Consider the following 14,632-nt stretch of genomic DNA (forward strand, 5'->3'; position numbering starts at 1 on the left):
TCCACAACTTCTCTTGACAACCAGTTCCAGTGTCTCACCACCCTCACAGCGAAGAATTTATTCCTAATATCCAATCAAAAACCTATCCTCTTTTAGTTTAAAACCATTGCTCTGCAGCCTAGGTTAAAAAGTCTCTGTCTGTCTTAGAAGACTGCTTTAAGTATTGGAAGCCTGAAATATGGTCTCCTGGAGCCCTCTCTTCTCCAGACTGAAAAAACTCCAACTCTCTCAGCCTTTCTACATAGGAGATGTGCTCCAGATTTCTGACAGTTTTCATTGCCCCCCTCTGGACCCCCTCCAACAGGTCCATGTCTTTCTAGTGCGAGAGACCCCAAAGGTGGATGCAGTATGCCAGGTGGGGTGTCAAGAGAACAGGGGGAGAATCACCTCCCTCAACATGTTTCTCTTAATGCAGCCCAGGAGGATTACTCTAGAAACCAGCTTCTGAATTCCAGAGAGCAGAGATTATGACTAATGCTGAATTAATCTGTCTTAGTTTGTACTTGCAATTAAACAATGTTTGGCTACTCCTCCCTCAACAAAGCATTTTTTTTTAATTAGAGATAAGGATCAACTAAAAGAAAGGAGTAAGGTGGCAGCTGCATATTATCTTTATCAACATAATACCATGGAAGGAAGCATAGAACCCAACGTCAGAAGGATGTAATATGAATTACCCAAATGTTAGAAAAATATATCCTTACTTATTGCTTTTGAGAAAAGCCTGTGATATTTTAGAACCAATGCCATATATACCACCTATGACAGCAATGCCACCACAGCTCTCTTAACTGCTATCTTTGCAGACAGCTTTAGAAGATCCTTCCCAGCTATTTTGCTTTTATTAATACAGACCAAGAAGAGGATGCAACTTAAGAGTATGCACTAAATACAATCACATGAAACAGCCTGTACTCCAGCATTTCAGAAAGCTGGCTATCCTTGAGAAAAAACAACCTGTCAAGGATCTTAAGTTTTTGTTCCAGAAAAAGCAGATTTAGAAAACCCTGCTAGGGGAAAAAATCCTTTTTGCTCCACTATCATTACCCTTATTTCCTCAAAAAACACCTTGCAAAACCTGCTACCACAAGAAACCTACTGCCTATTTTTCAAGCTCAACACCAGCAACAGCCTATTACAACACCTGCAATGATGATAATGAAAGCTGTGTCATAAAAACCTAATTTGCAATTACAGCTGTGTACACTCTGCTCATAATACAGGTTTTAAAAGAAGATTAATCATGCTCTGATCCTCAAACTAGACTGATAAATTGCAATGATGTCACACAATGATTCACTCTTCAGGTAACTCACACAGCCAGGATAATTATCTAGCAGGACTTCTGCAGGTCTCCCATTCAATGAGTGAGTGCATTACAGGATTGAGGACTCCTGCTGTACAAACGAAAAGAAGTCTGGAGAAACAAGAAAAGCAGTACTACAAATGAGGTAGTATTAAATGCCTGTGCTGACTAATTTGCGTATTTAATTTGAGACACAGGTTTCCTCTTAGCTGTGACCATGTTTTATTAAAGTAAATAACCTGCAATTTTATTTTACAAGTTAAATCCCTCTTTAAGTGTTTAAGCTTGACTTTGTACACGTATGTTAATTATTAGTCTTTAACAATATTCCTTGTGAAATAGCAAAATATTTTTCCAGCTTCCATACAAAATATCACTTTTTCACTGCTGTTAGAAGACATTAATATTTTTACTGCATTAAGTGGTCCGTGTAACTTTTACACAAGTTATAGGCAAAAAACTTAAAAGTACATAAAAATTCCAAAGTACACTCTGACAGCTAATGCTTTGCGAATACTTTATTACACAAATTACATTCAGCTTCTGAAAATAGTGTTCTAACAGTGATACCATCTAAAAATAAGACATCCCCGAAACACATTAAGTTAGGAAGAAGAAAAAAATTAAATAGAGACTTTTTTCTTTCCTTCAATGCAATATAACGTTAGTGATTTTAAAAAAATAGAAGAAGATTTAGCAGCTTCATTTTCTTGTGGCACTGTATTTTCTCTGTACTGCAACAGGTTAAGGACATTGAAGAGGAAAGGCACAAAACAGAAACTGGCAACTGAATAGTTATAGGAAAAATATTTTGATGAAGCAGATAGTAAGACTTATTTACAAGATCCCCAAATTCAGATGAGAAAATACTTCTGCTCTAAATCAGTGCTGCAATTAGAAGATTGTTTGCTTTATTAAGATGTTCACATAAAAAACAGCACTGATATTGAACTTCCATACACTCCTCTACTTAAAAAACAGAACTAAAGCCAAACAAAAATTAAAGGAACCAGTGTAGAGCCCCACACAGACTAGTACAGTTTACAATTAAATACACAAAATCTTAAACGTGCTTAAGGGAAAAGGAATCTGACATTCTGGGTTGAATCATATAATAGACAACTCAAAGGCTGGTTTCAGGATGATGAAGGTGCTGATGGGGGTGGAGGTGCTGAACACTCTTCCTCTGAATCTGTGCCATCATCTTCATCTTTTTCTTGATCACTTCCTTCAGTGCTCAGTCGGTCAAACCCTTTTCGGCTGTAGCCTTTGTGACTTGCAAAGAAGTTCCCAAGGTTAAGACCACCACTGCCTTTCCCTGTGGAATGGAAAGGCTTGTCATAAAGTTTGCTTTACTGTATAGGGGGAGTAAAAATCCATCTGCTCATTCAACAGTATAGTGGAGATTATTTTAAGTGTCCTTCCAGAAACTGTTTTAACAAATCAGCACATGAACCACAAAAGCTAAGCACAGAGATTATGAAAGAGAATCCATCATTTCATTAAGTCTTTATGTAGGCTATTCGTGTTCACACCAACTTGCCCTTAGTCTTGAAGTGCTTCATTTCATTCACCAGATCCACAGATAACTCATTATAACAGCTTCGGCTCTCCCATAGGAGAAAACCTCTATTTACTGTGTTTTCAAAAGATCTTTAATGACTTAGACTTACCTCTAAGTCTGCCTAAAATTCTGCCTGAACTTGAATCAAGTTTGTGTTCCCCATCAGCTGAAAAATAAGGTAGATGTCAAAAATAAGCTAAAAAAATAATATTATATGATTAAAAATATATATATATTCTCTGATACAAAGCACAGACATTTAACAAATTGATCAGCAGTCCTAAGAAACAAAACTGATACTTTTCAGCTTCTTGATTATGGTGAAATTTTAATTCCTGACAAAATTATAATACCACAGATGTTCTGTTTATGCCAATTCAGCCCTTAAGAAGATTCACAGGTAAGTTATTTCTGAGAATTTCATTCCCTCAGCTGTTTGCTTATGTTGCTGTGAAGGGTTTACAGGAAAGACAGGAATCTTGTCATTTATAATGTGCACAACTGCATTCCAGCACACTGAAAAATACAGGCTGACGTTTGAAAAGGTATAGTTTCTCTTCAGAGAAGATGAATTTGCTGGAAGACAGTGATCTGTGAATTTCTCAAGGTATTTGGGAGTAACTTTCTCTCCTGCTTCACCAACTACATCCTCCTCCCTGGTAACTCTTTTTGTCCTTCATCTGAAGAAAATTTAAATGCCATGACCAAACTATCTTTTCCTATATACTACTCAGTTTCCATAAATCTGCGCAAGAAGTTTATTTTTACCCATGTAAATATATCATGCTGTTTGACACAGTGAATTCAAGCACTGCTTGAGTCCAAATGGAATGCAAAGATGCTGTTATACACGGTGTTTCAAAAGGATGGACCCAACATGTTACAATTACACAAAAATTTATGAACAGTTCAATGAGTTATCAAGTTTCAGAAACCTTTTTATAAATGCTCTGTGTTTCCTCCACCTGCTGTATGGATTTAAGAGTTTCATTCATGGGTGGTTTGTGGTTGCAGATATAGTGATTTCAAATTGGGCCCCTTTTTGAAACACCCTGTATAACACACCCATTAACAGCAGCACTGCAGTAGTCTAGAGTGTAGGCACATTTCATACGCTGTTTAGCACATGTTTAACACAAGGAGTCAGGAAGCTGCATACTAAAACCTTCCACTAAAATGCCTCAAATTCAGCTGGACAGCGATATTAGGTCACTGAATTACCTATTCCATCGTAGTATCTCCTAGATCGTGACAGAACTGTGTTATTTGTCTATTCTGTGTACTTTTTCTTCTGTTGATGAGAATATCTTGATAAAATTATTTATACCATACAAACAATAAGTGTTACAATCAAACTCCTACTGTAGTCTACCAGTTTCTCAGAAACAATGTTATTATATAATATCAATTAAGAACAAATTTACATAGCATTGTAGGTACCAGTTAAAGCTCTCACAGCAACGGATGGCAATGCATTATAGAAACATGTCTAAATCACAACATGCACAAGGTAATAATGAACAATAATAATCTCTTGTAAATGTTATCTGTTTGATTTTGTTTATACCTTTCTTACCCACAGAGTCCTTCGTTCTCAAAAATTTGAAGATCCCAAAGTGACAATCAAACTATACCCAGAGTATTAAAATTTCTGTATTCTAGATGGTAACATGAATATATTTTAGTTGTTTCTGAGGCACCAATTTTCAGCTTGTCATCAGTTAATATATCCATATTCTGAAAAGGTGTTGGCTTGAGATGTAATATTAAAGTAATAGTTGCTGTGTGCACACTGATTCTTAGTTTGCACGCAGTATCACAGTAACTATTCAGAAGGGCAAGGGGACAGTAAGCCTCTCCCTTCATACCCTCATCCCTTAGTGTTCAGTGATGTTTTGAACTGGAATAATGAAAACCTGTCTAGAGTCACTCATGGTTACCTCCATAGACAGTTGTCTTCCTCCACCGAATAAATACTAAAATTGCCAGCAAGACAACAACAGGGATAATTAGAAGAGTTGTAATAAGAACAAAGGAAACTCCAGTTCTGGTCTGCTGGACCAAATGTTGTTTTTCCTGCTTCTTTAGAGACTCTGTTGATTCTGGGTTGTTTTTCAATCTGGCTTCTACGATTCTTTCTGATTCTTTAAAAAGAAGACAATTTCAGTATGTAATCCATATACATCAAGCTACACAGAACAAGGCATTAAAGAACAAGCTAGAATACCTGAAGTATGAGTAGCAAGGCAACAAAAGGTAAACAATTGTGGAGCAGAGAGAATCTGAATTATACCATTCACTAGTAAAGATGCCCTCCTCTTTTCTTGAATGGGGAAAGGAAACATGTCAGGGAGAGCTTTGCCTTACAAAGTATCTATCATTCAAAAAATAGGAAAAATCTTCAAATTATCTATTTCTGCAAGTAGGCATGTGATGTAATATCAAGTAAATATCTCCTTTTGATAAGAACACTTCCACAAGAAATAGAGGAATCCCGTATATGCTGTACTGTAATAACCAAAAAGGAAAGGATTTAAAGTTCTTCTAATAAACTTGTGACAAAGGGTTAAATTTTGAAAACTGCTATATCCCATGAAAGAACTCTGGCTCGGTAAATCCAGAAAGCTTTTGAAAACTGCATCCAGTCACTCCTGACTAATTTTTTACCTTTCAGCCTGCAAGGAGAAAAGCAAGTTAAATAAATCCTCTGTGCTGTTTTGTGCGTGTATGAAGGATCACATGCTTTGTGCTAACTTTTAATGAGTAAAACCGTCTAGCTATATATTTTTAAGTCTGACTTAAGCATATTTTTCTTCAGAAGTAGCTTCATCAGAAACACACTCTGAATCAACCCTTTTGATTCTGTATAAAACTTAAAATGATGTTCTATTCTGAAAGAATAGTGAATGCTTTAGTTTACACTTAATACCAATACAGTGATAACAATGATAGAACCATAACAGGCTATATGTTCCATTAGCAGTTATAGCCAAGAACAAATTTCCTCCACCACCTTGCCCACCTCTAGGCAAAGTTACAGTTCTCCATGTATTTTCTCCCACTTCACAGCACTGCAAGCAACAGTAACAATGTCACCAGGAGGCTGTGAAAGTGCAAGTCACTCCTGTTCTTTTATTAAGCAGAGGATGGCACAAAGTCCATGGGCTGTTTTCTTCAAATGAAGTTGAAAGGTGTTAATTTCAGCCTACCTACCCTAAGCAGTTTTACAGATTGTTACCTAAAAACTATTTCTTACTATTGCATTTTTCCCTGTAACATTAGAAGTGTCAGCTATCATGGTATTTTCCTAGAGAAAGCTGAAATGCATTAATATATCCCTAGATTTGTTGCACGGTGGATGCTGTAATGTCCACACTTCGCTTTTCAGTGCTTCAGGAGGGCTGATGTACCAACAGAGAAAAAACAGAAGGATAATTGTTTTGACAATAAGGATTTTACTGTTTTATAATGTCAGCCTCCTTAATTCTATATTCTTGCAATTGGCGGTTGGGATCTTTTGGTATTTTTCTCTGTCTGCATAAACATAGCCAAAGCAAACCACACATGCTCTGAATTCAACGAGAGAAAAACCATTAAGAACGTCTGAACATTCTATAAAGGCCTCTCCATAGCCTGGAACTGTTTTTCTTGAAGGGAAACTAGCTTTTCCTTTTCAACATAAAAGATCACTGTAACAGAATACAAATAGTTAAAATTACTTTTCTTCTTCCTGAATCACTATTTTATCCTTCTCAGTCTCTTCTACATGTGTTTATTTCCATATATTAAGTTTCTACATGTGGTTGTTTTTTTTGTTTTGTTTTGTTTTCTTTCCACTTTAATGCAGATAAATTGGAGGAAAAAAAAGTGGTAAATCTACGATAATAAAACTAAAGAGAAAAAATTATTTCTAAATAGAAAAAAATATTTTTTCCCCATATGATGTCACTGGCAAGGCTGTGTACTATAAGACTATGCAGAAAGATAAGCCAATTGACATTTCAAATAAGCCTTTTTTTGGTGGTTGTGGGTCATGGAGCAGGGGATAGGGTGCTGGGGAGTAACTATCACAGTTATATTTCAGAGCTCTTTCTGCATCTAAAGGAGCTGACCCAGATACCAATCTGCACCATACCAGACAGTAGTATGGAATTAATCCACTAGCAAAATTTTATCTTAGTGTCTGTGAAGCACTTGGCATCACTGAAAATTAAGTGTTTAGATTAGCTGTAAAGCAGCTCTACCAGATAACACTGTTACAAGCTGCTTTCTAGTTATTCCTCTAGCAGCTCATTTTATCTGTCTGAAATGATGGTGAAAAATGAAAGTCAAAACTAGTCAGCATTTCTCCCTCCTACTTTGCAGAAGCAGTCCTAGTCTATGTGAAAATACTGGTTCCTTCATTTCCATTACAAATCAGACTAACCTTTTATTTCCTGTACCTCAATACCAGCCTTTTTAACTGACCGATGTTCCATTTCTGTAAAACAAAATTATTCTTCAGGACAACTGACATTGCAGAAAGACAATCAGTGACATTTTCCTGCTAGCCTTCTCAAATGTACAGTACAATCCTACAGTAAACAATCCCATCAGCATCTGAACTTCGCCAAGGAGAGTCAATATAAATCATTCAATAGCTCACAAGACCATGGGAAAAATAAAAGTACTTGATTCATGAAAGGTGTTTGCAATAATTAAATCTTACGCCACAGAGATTTTATGGGCACGTGTAAAGGTTCAACGAGTCAAACAAAAATATAGCTGTTAATTATAATCAAAATCACAATGGATTAAAGGCTTCCTAGCTGCTGCAGTTTTATACTGCAGCAAAAGCTAAAAAGAAAATTATATACAATGATTTTCCTCATATAACCTGTAAGTGATGAATAATTCAAATTTTTTTTTTCTCATGTTTCATCGAATAAAAGTCTGGATGTGTTCTTGTTCATGTTACTATATGCAGAAAAAGCCATATCCAGTCAGAATTACAATTTATCTGGTCCAGTTTCTTGTTATTAAGAGCAGCTAATACCTGATGCCCCAAAGAAAACTCCATGAATTATGAACAGATAAATATGGAATAACTGGCTTTGTCAGAAGTTCATTTAAAATAACAGCAGACTCTTACTGGTTGACTAACACCGTGAAGCCTGAAGCTTTATGTCTCTCATACATTTTTTTAATCTTATGTAATGTAACAGTGGGTTATATTTTTATTTCTGTAAAATACCTAATTCCTCTCTAAATTCTACTAAATTGATGTCTGACTAATCAGGTCCCTCTCCCTGAAGTCAGGCTGTTTGGCTTGTGTGTTACTAGATAAAACTGGGAAATGTTTCCACTTAATGGAAATAGGACTCCAAATTATACTAGATTGATTTTCTAATGATAAATCCTCCCAAATAAATTAATATAAATTTTAATCTGACTTGTGTTTTTACTTCAGCCCCTGAGAGCTTTCTATATGATAGCCTCCAAGAAAGCAGTTGACTTCTTAGCAAATGGTACATCAAAAATACTAAAATGCTACAGAGTCATGCTTTTGTTTTAGCAGGTACTGATGTGACATCGGATCTACCATGAGCCAAATGCATTTTGATTCCTCTTGACACAAATGAACTCGTGCTCACGACCCTCCTTTGACAATATGCAGTGATGCTGAAGAATGGTTTTTAAATGAAATCTAAGCGGTAGCGCACAACTTCTGCAGGCAGAGCTTATAGTGTACTTAAATCGTCATTAAACCACCAGGTTCTTGGCCAGTGGTACCAGACAGGTGGTACTGATTTGAAGACACAAAATGTGAAATCATGACATTAAGATAAAAATAACATACTTTCTGTGGATGCAAATTTCCATACTGCTCTGGCGTGAACATCTCCAACGAACACTGTTTTATCTGCTGAAGCAACAACATCATGTGGCATCTCAAAGCTCTGTGAAGACAAGCAGTCACAGATTACTGTGTGTCTGCACATTCATGAGACCTCCTTAACCCTGAACTTGAGACTGATGCCATTCAGTCCTTGGACTGGAAAACGCAGCAGGTCATGGTGTGAAGGCCTAACATGAGTGAAGGGAGGGAAATTCCATTTTGATTGCATGTTTGCCTTCCAAAGGGATAAAAACTTGGAAATTGATATATTCATGCTAAACACTTTTTATATTTATAATGTTCATAATATTTATATTTAAATTCTTGCAATCAATTTTATCCTGTGTATTTTTAAAATCATCAATCTTGTTTCATGCCCACATACTTAGTTTTTGTCAGAGTTTGCTGTTTGCTATACAATCAGAAGAAAATAACTCATTTTAATATTATCTAAAACTCAACTGCAAATAACAGTATATGTGTTACCAGGAAATGGGAATCTTAACCTTTGTTTTTTAGTCTAAGACAATCTATGCAAACTTTCTTTTAATTTTTATGTATAACACTGTATGAAAAACATTTAGCCTTAATTTACACACTGATCTGCTGTAAAGAAGAAATGTAACCATACAGTTGAATTTTATTTCTGTTTAGGAATAAACTCCACTCTTTGATAAATTACTAACTTCTAAATATATGAATATTTTAAGTTGTCAATTCTTCTCCTAAATTAGCTTTTAGGAACTGTCTGACAGCAATGAAGTATTTTTATCCTGACTGAAGGTATTATCTATAGGAATCATCTGGAGAGTAGTTAACTTTCAAATGTATATCACATGTAGAAACTAAGACCCAAAATTCTAGTGTCTTTATTAAGTTATTATGACAAATCTCTTTTGAATACCTGAAATTACCAAGCATCTTATTTTCTGTAACAGCCTCATGAAAGTTGTAGAAGTAGGGTGTTACCACCATTCTCATGTTCATATTTATATGCACCAGGCACTCTGTGCAATACTCTACCTTTCTAACTGGAATGAAAGTATCAATTATTTCTCCAGTAGAGAAGTTCATCACAAATCCTTGAACTGGTTCTGCCTCTCCAGGATAAGGCATTCCATTAACTGCAAAGAGGAGACCACCTGCAACAACATTAGATTTGCTTTTACAACCCACACTACAGTGAAGACTAATTGCAATAGTATAGGTGAAAAAAGGCTGCCTGAGAGACACAGACAGAAAGGTAACTCAATAAGAAACTACATTACAAGAGGAAAGTTAAATAAGGTATAACAGGTGAAACTTGGGCATTCAAGAGATGCACAACTTTGTCCAAATGAGAACAATCACAGTAATATTTTACAGATTGGTTAAATGTAAAAAGAATGTAAAAGTGTTAAAAATAGATGTGAAGAATGCTTTGCTAAGGATGCTTGATCTGGTAATGGAAAGTTCTTTAAATGTATCAAAAGCAGCCAGCTATGGAATGAGTGGGACCAGAAGAGGAAAAGGTGTGAAAGGGGGCCTCTGTGATGGGGGACCTGTGGCAGAGAAGCTCAGCTTTTGTCAGTTTTTTCTGTTGAATATGTTGGGAGACTCTGACACTCAATTTTTTTTTTTGTAGCTAAGAGGTCAGAGGAGCCAGCTTACCAGGAAGGAGATACATAAAAGGTGTTAGGCAAGTTGGAGGTTAATAACTCACCAGGTTTGGATGTAATTTGTTCAAGGTCAGAAGGAAGTCAAATGTGAAATTACAGACCTCAGGACAAGCTGAGTAACCTAGCACTGCAAACAGCCACCCCTCCAAAACACTAGCAGACTGCCGAAGTAATGCCCATCTACAAGAAGGGCTCAAAAGAGTGCCTGGAAACTACACATCAACAGTTCTGGCTTGCATCCCCAGTAAGATGGTAGAATCCTAGAATCCATAATGAAGAAAATGACATGGCCTGTAACAAGTTGGTATGGCTTCTCTAAGGGGAAATTGTACCTCAACTCTGAATGGTGTGAAAAAGCACTCAGGTAAAGAAAATATTGTAAACATACCTGGATTTTCATAAAACTTTTTACAAGCTTGTGCATCAGAGGTTATTAAAGAATGTGAGTTGTCACAGGGCTGAATGAAAGATCCATTAATGAACAAGAAGCAAAGAACACAGCTTAAGGGCAGAGTTTATCATTTTACAGGACAGAGAAGTCTGAGTACTGTGATCCTGCATGGATCAGAGACAGAAACAATTTCACTTAACAGTCTTCATCAGTGACCTGAAGCATAGTGTGAAAAACATCTCCCAGTGTGAGGAAGGTACTGAGTTCTGCAGAATAACTAAAAGCTTGATGATATTGAGAAAGTCCAGTAAGACTTTCTATAAGAATAACTGAGTTCTCAAACAGATGGTGGAAGAGCTTCAGCCAAGATGAATACAGAATGAGGCTTCTGTGAAAAAATTATCTAGATCATGCCTACGTGACATTTACCTAGGAACTGGAAGCTACAACTCAAGAGAGACATCTCAGAGGCATCACTGAATGGCCTCTGAAATCTTTGGCTCCTTGTACAGTGACAGCCAAAATTTCAACTGAATGTTTGGCATCATCAGGAAGAGAATTAAGAATGGAGGGAAGAGTTCTGCCACTATGAAAAAACTTAGCATGGCCATATCTTGAGTATTGAAGTGCTGTTTTGCTCTCTGCTTCTCAAGAAGGTCCTAAAGAAGTTAAAGATACTAAAAGAGAAAGGCAACTACAATAGTGAAGGGGCTGAAGCAATTAAATGGCTTACAAGATGGTGGTGTTCTTTGGTTTGGAGAAAAGGCAGCAGATATGGGGAGTGTGGAACTGCTATTCACCAACTCTCAAAATAGTGAGACTGGGAAGCAGTCAATGAAACTAAGTCACTTTTTAAAATTAAAAAAGTAGAGTGGGTAGTGACCTTCTGGTGTCTGTAACTGCAGGAGGTCAAAGGGGCATACAGTACAAACCAGTTCAAAATGGGATTAGGAAAACTCACACATAATAGGTCTACAGAAGATAATATGAAGAAGAGGTCAGGAATTACCATCTAACATCCTTAAATAGTGCTTGTAGATGTATGGGGAGTAGGAGAGGAACAGGCCACCAAAAGCAGCCAGGATTACACATTCTTCTCAGGACACCTCTCTTGGTGCCACTGTCAGAGACAGGGCACTGGACTATAGCTGTCAACAATCTCATCAAGTACAGCACTTCTTGTGTTCTTAGCAGATGCAAGAGACATAACCTTGGCATTAAATTTGTTATCAATTACAGTCAGGAGCTACACATGCCAAAATTCCTCATCCAGTTCTTGACATTTACATTACCTTCAGAATTGGTATTAAAAATCTAACCCATAAAATTACCACAGTAATAGCTAGCTAGATTGTGATATTAAAAACCACAATGTTTTCAAACTGTTTGCTTTCAAATTTTTTGTTTTACGAAACCCAAGACTTTTCTTGTTACTTTGGAAGTCCTTTAATTTGCTATCTTCAATACAGCTTGAAATGAATATTTTAAAATGTTTGTATCAACTAATTATGGAGTGTGCAGTCACTAGGAAGCAAATAAGATCATCTACTTGCCAACATCACATTTATGGAGTCTAATCAGTAATTTCTCAGAAACAGAGCTTATACGCAAGCTTCCCTCATTCTGTAAGTAGGGAAACAGCATAGTTCAAAATTTTTCCACTACATCAGCTCTGCTTTGAAAAAGAATAAATATCTGGCCTTAAATAACATGACAGCACTCTTCACAAAAAAACACTGTGTGCTGTGATATACTGGCATAAAGGAACTACTTGAAATCTGAAGAACAGGAAAAAAGATTACCTGGAGCATATGAAACTGCAAACAGCTCTCTTCCAAATGACTTGTGCTTGATCTCTCTTATGAACTCTCCAGTCTCTAACCTGAAGCACTGAATTCGACCATTTTCCCTGTCCGCAACACATAGTTGACTGAAGTCAGGGATCAGGGCTAAGCTGTGAGGGATACGAAACTGTCCAGGTCTGGCTCTGCCTAAAGAAGTCTCTGTAATACAAAATATTCAGGTTTGTGTTCAAGTACAGACTGAAATTGTCAGTTTTGCTTAGAAACAGCAATATGTCACATAACGTAATATAAATTGAGAAAAACTCAGCCTGCTTTCTTCTCCTAGCAGTTTTATTAATACTCATTTAGGTAGGTAAACTGTGGTAGCCTTTGCGTTGTCTTTGCAAATCCTGAATTTGTGATTTTGCTATTTACCTACAATATTTGGCATAGTTTAATGACTGATACATAAATCTGAGTAAGGCAGAAATGTAATTATTCATAAAACTTAAAACAGATGGGATCATGGTATAAATCTTGCAAAAATACTGAAGGCTTATACTATTTCATCAAATGTTCAAGAAAAAAAATAAGGTTTTCATGAAAGTCAGGACATCTTCTTGATCAGATAGAACATGCTAATACTTGTAGCAAAAGCATGCTAACAAATTTCCATTTTTTATTTTTAGTGAATATATAATAACTGCATATAGCTGTTCGCACAGAAGAGGGAAAATTGAAATGCACTGACAAGGCTGAAATTCAGCTAGGGCCTGGATGGTATTCCAGTAATAGAAATGTATAAGTAATAGTAACATCAGCAATCTCATGGTTCCTGATGAGTTCATGGTAACAGCAGTATGGGTAAAGCACCAAGAGCTCTGACCTGTACCTTCTCCCCACTGCATCATATACAGTCCATTTGGAGAGAACTGAATGATCCGACTGTTACAGTAGCCATCAGAGACATAAATGCTGCCAGTGATTGGATCCACAGCCACATCAGTTGGTTGACAGAAATGATTTTTGTCACTCCCCGGTTGCAAAGCCACTCCTAAGATGAGTAATGGTTCTTTGTTATTTGCTCCCAGTTTGAAAACCTTTTTTCCGTCGATGGGAAAAGAGAAGAGATTTCAGTTATGGGAAGTGAAATATAAGAGGGATGACTGCTTTTGGAAAATATCTGTTACTGTGTAGAAAATAAATTTATATACCAAACATAAACTTAATATATTGACGATGACATCTACTACCAGATTTTCAGTAGTGTTGATTCTAGGAAATTTCTCCCTAAAATACAAATTTCCTATGATTACAGCAAACAAATGAGTTTCACATTCTGGATTTAATTACATATGAAAATTGATAAGCAAAGATGTAGCAGAAAATACTGTTGTTTTTCAAAAGAATAATTGTTTTAAACCAGATACTTTTCTTTCTGAATACTATGTCCATATAGCAAATTATTCAACACAACCATATTCCATGAAGACCACAGGGGTCAGTTTCTGTAGGCACATTCTTAAAGTTTATCTTAATAGGCCTAGATACATAACTTATGTCAAATCTGTAGGAAAAAACAAAACAAAACATTTTTTGTCAAAATACCAATGTCCAAGTATTAAAGCTTCAAAAACATACCTGATGGAGAGCTACATCAGTGGCCCAGTAGTTACCATTTTTATCTATACTCAAACCATGTGGTAAATAAAATCTGCAAGCACAAATGTAGAAGAATCAAGTTTAAAACATTTTTGAGAAAGAATGATCTAGATGTGAACATTCCATTTTTTATCTACAAATTACAAATCCTGTACATACTAACTACCTGTAGTTTTAATGAAAAAGCTACATTTACGGCACAGAATTTTCTTGAGAAGTGTGTGTCTGCTCTGAAATTCAGTTGATCTCTGGTATATCACTCAGGCCAAGATTTGGTATCTTTAAGGAAAATATACAATACTCAGGAGATCTGCATTTCTGTTAATTTGGCTGGTAGATGAAATTGTCTTGACAAAAAGAAGATGTGGTAAAGATGGCAAATTACTTTT

General features: G+C 36.2%; 1 protein-coding gene across 28 annotated transcripts in view; it reads right to left on the reverse strand.

Annotated features, from left to right (window-relative positions):
- Positions 1-1,809: 1,809 nt before the first annotated feature.
- Positions 1,810-14,632, reverse strand: part of PAM (peptidylglycine alpha-amidating monooxygenase) — a 132,185-nt gene continuing 119,362 nt past the window's right edge. For 9 of the 28 annotated variants that reach the window (XM_005502852.3, XM_021288087.2, XM_065045466.1 and 6 more), the window contains 9 exons: positions 14,223-14,295; positions 13,468-13,681; positions 12,600-12,800; positions 9,772-9,890; positions 8,710-8,809; positions 7,297-7,350; positions 4,811-5,014; positions 2,980-3,036; positions 1,810-2,624 (listed from right to left, as the gene is read on the reverse strand). In XM_005502852.3, the coding sequence (XP_005502909.1) occupies positions 2,443-2,624; positions 2,980-3,036; positions 4,811-5,014; positions 7,297-7,350; positions 8,710-8,809; positions 9,772-9,890; positions 12,600-12,800; positions 13,468-13,681; positions 14,223-14,295 (1,204 nt within the window). In that variant the 3' untranslated portion in view covers positions 1,810-2,442. The remainder of the gene's footprint in view (positions 2,625-2,979; positions 3,037-4,810; positions 5,015-7,296; positions 7,351-8,709; positions 8,810-9,771; positions 9,891-12,599; positions 12,801-13,467; positions 13,682-14,222; positions 14,296-14,632) is intronic. The other 19 variants (XM_005502851.4, XM_005502853.3, XM_065045469.1 and 16 more) reach the window with 7 other exon arrangements.

Source organism: Columba livia, chromosome Z, assembly GCF_036013475.1.
Source record: "Columba livia isolate bColLiv1 breed racing homer chromosome Z, bColLiv1.pat.W.v2, whole genome shotgun sequence".
Lineage (NCBI taxonomy): Eukaryota > Metazoa > Chordata > Aves > Columbiformes > Columbidae > Columba > Columba livia.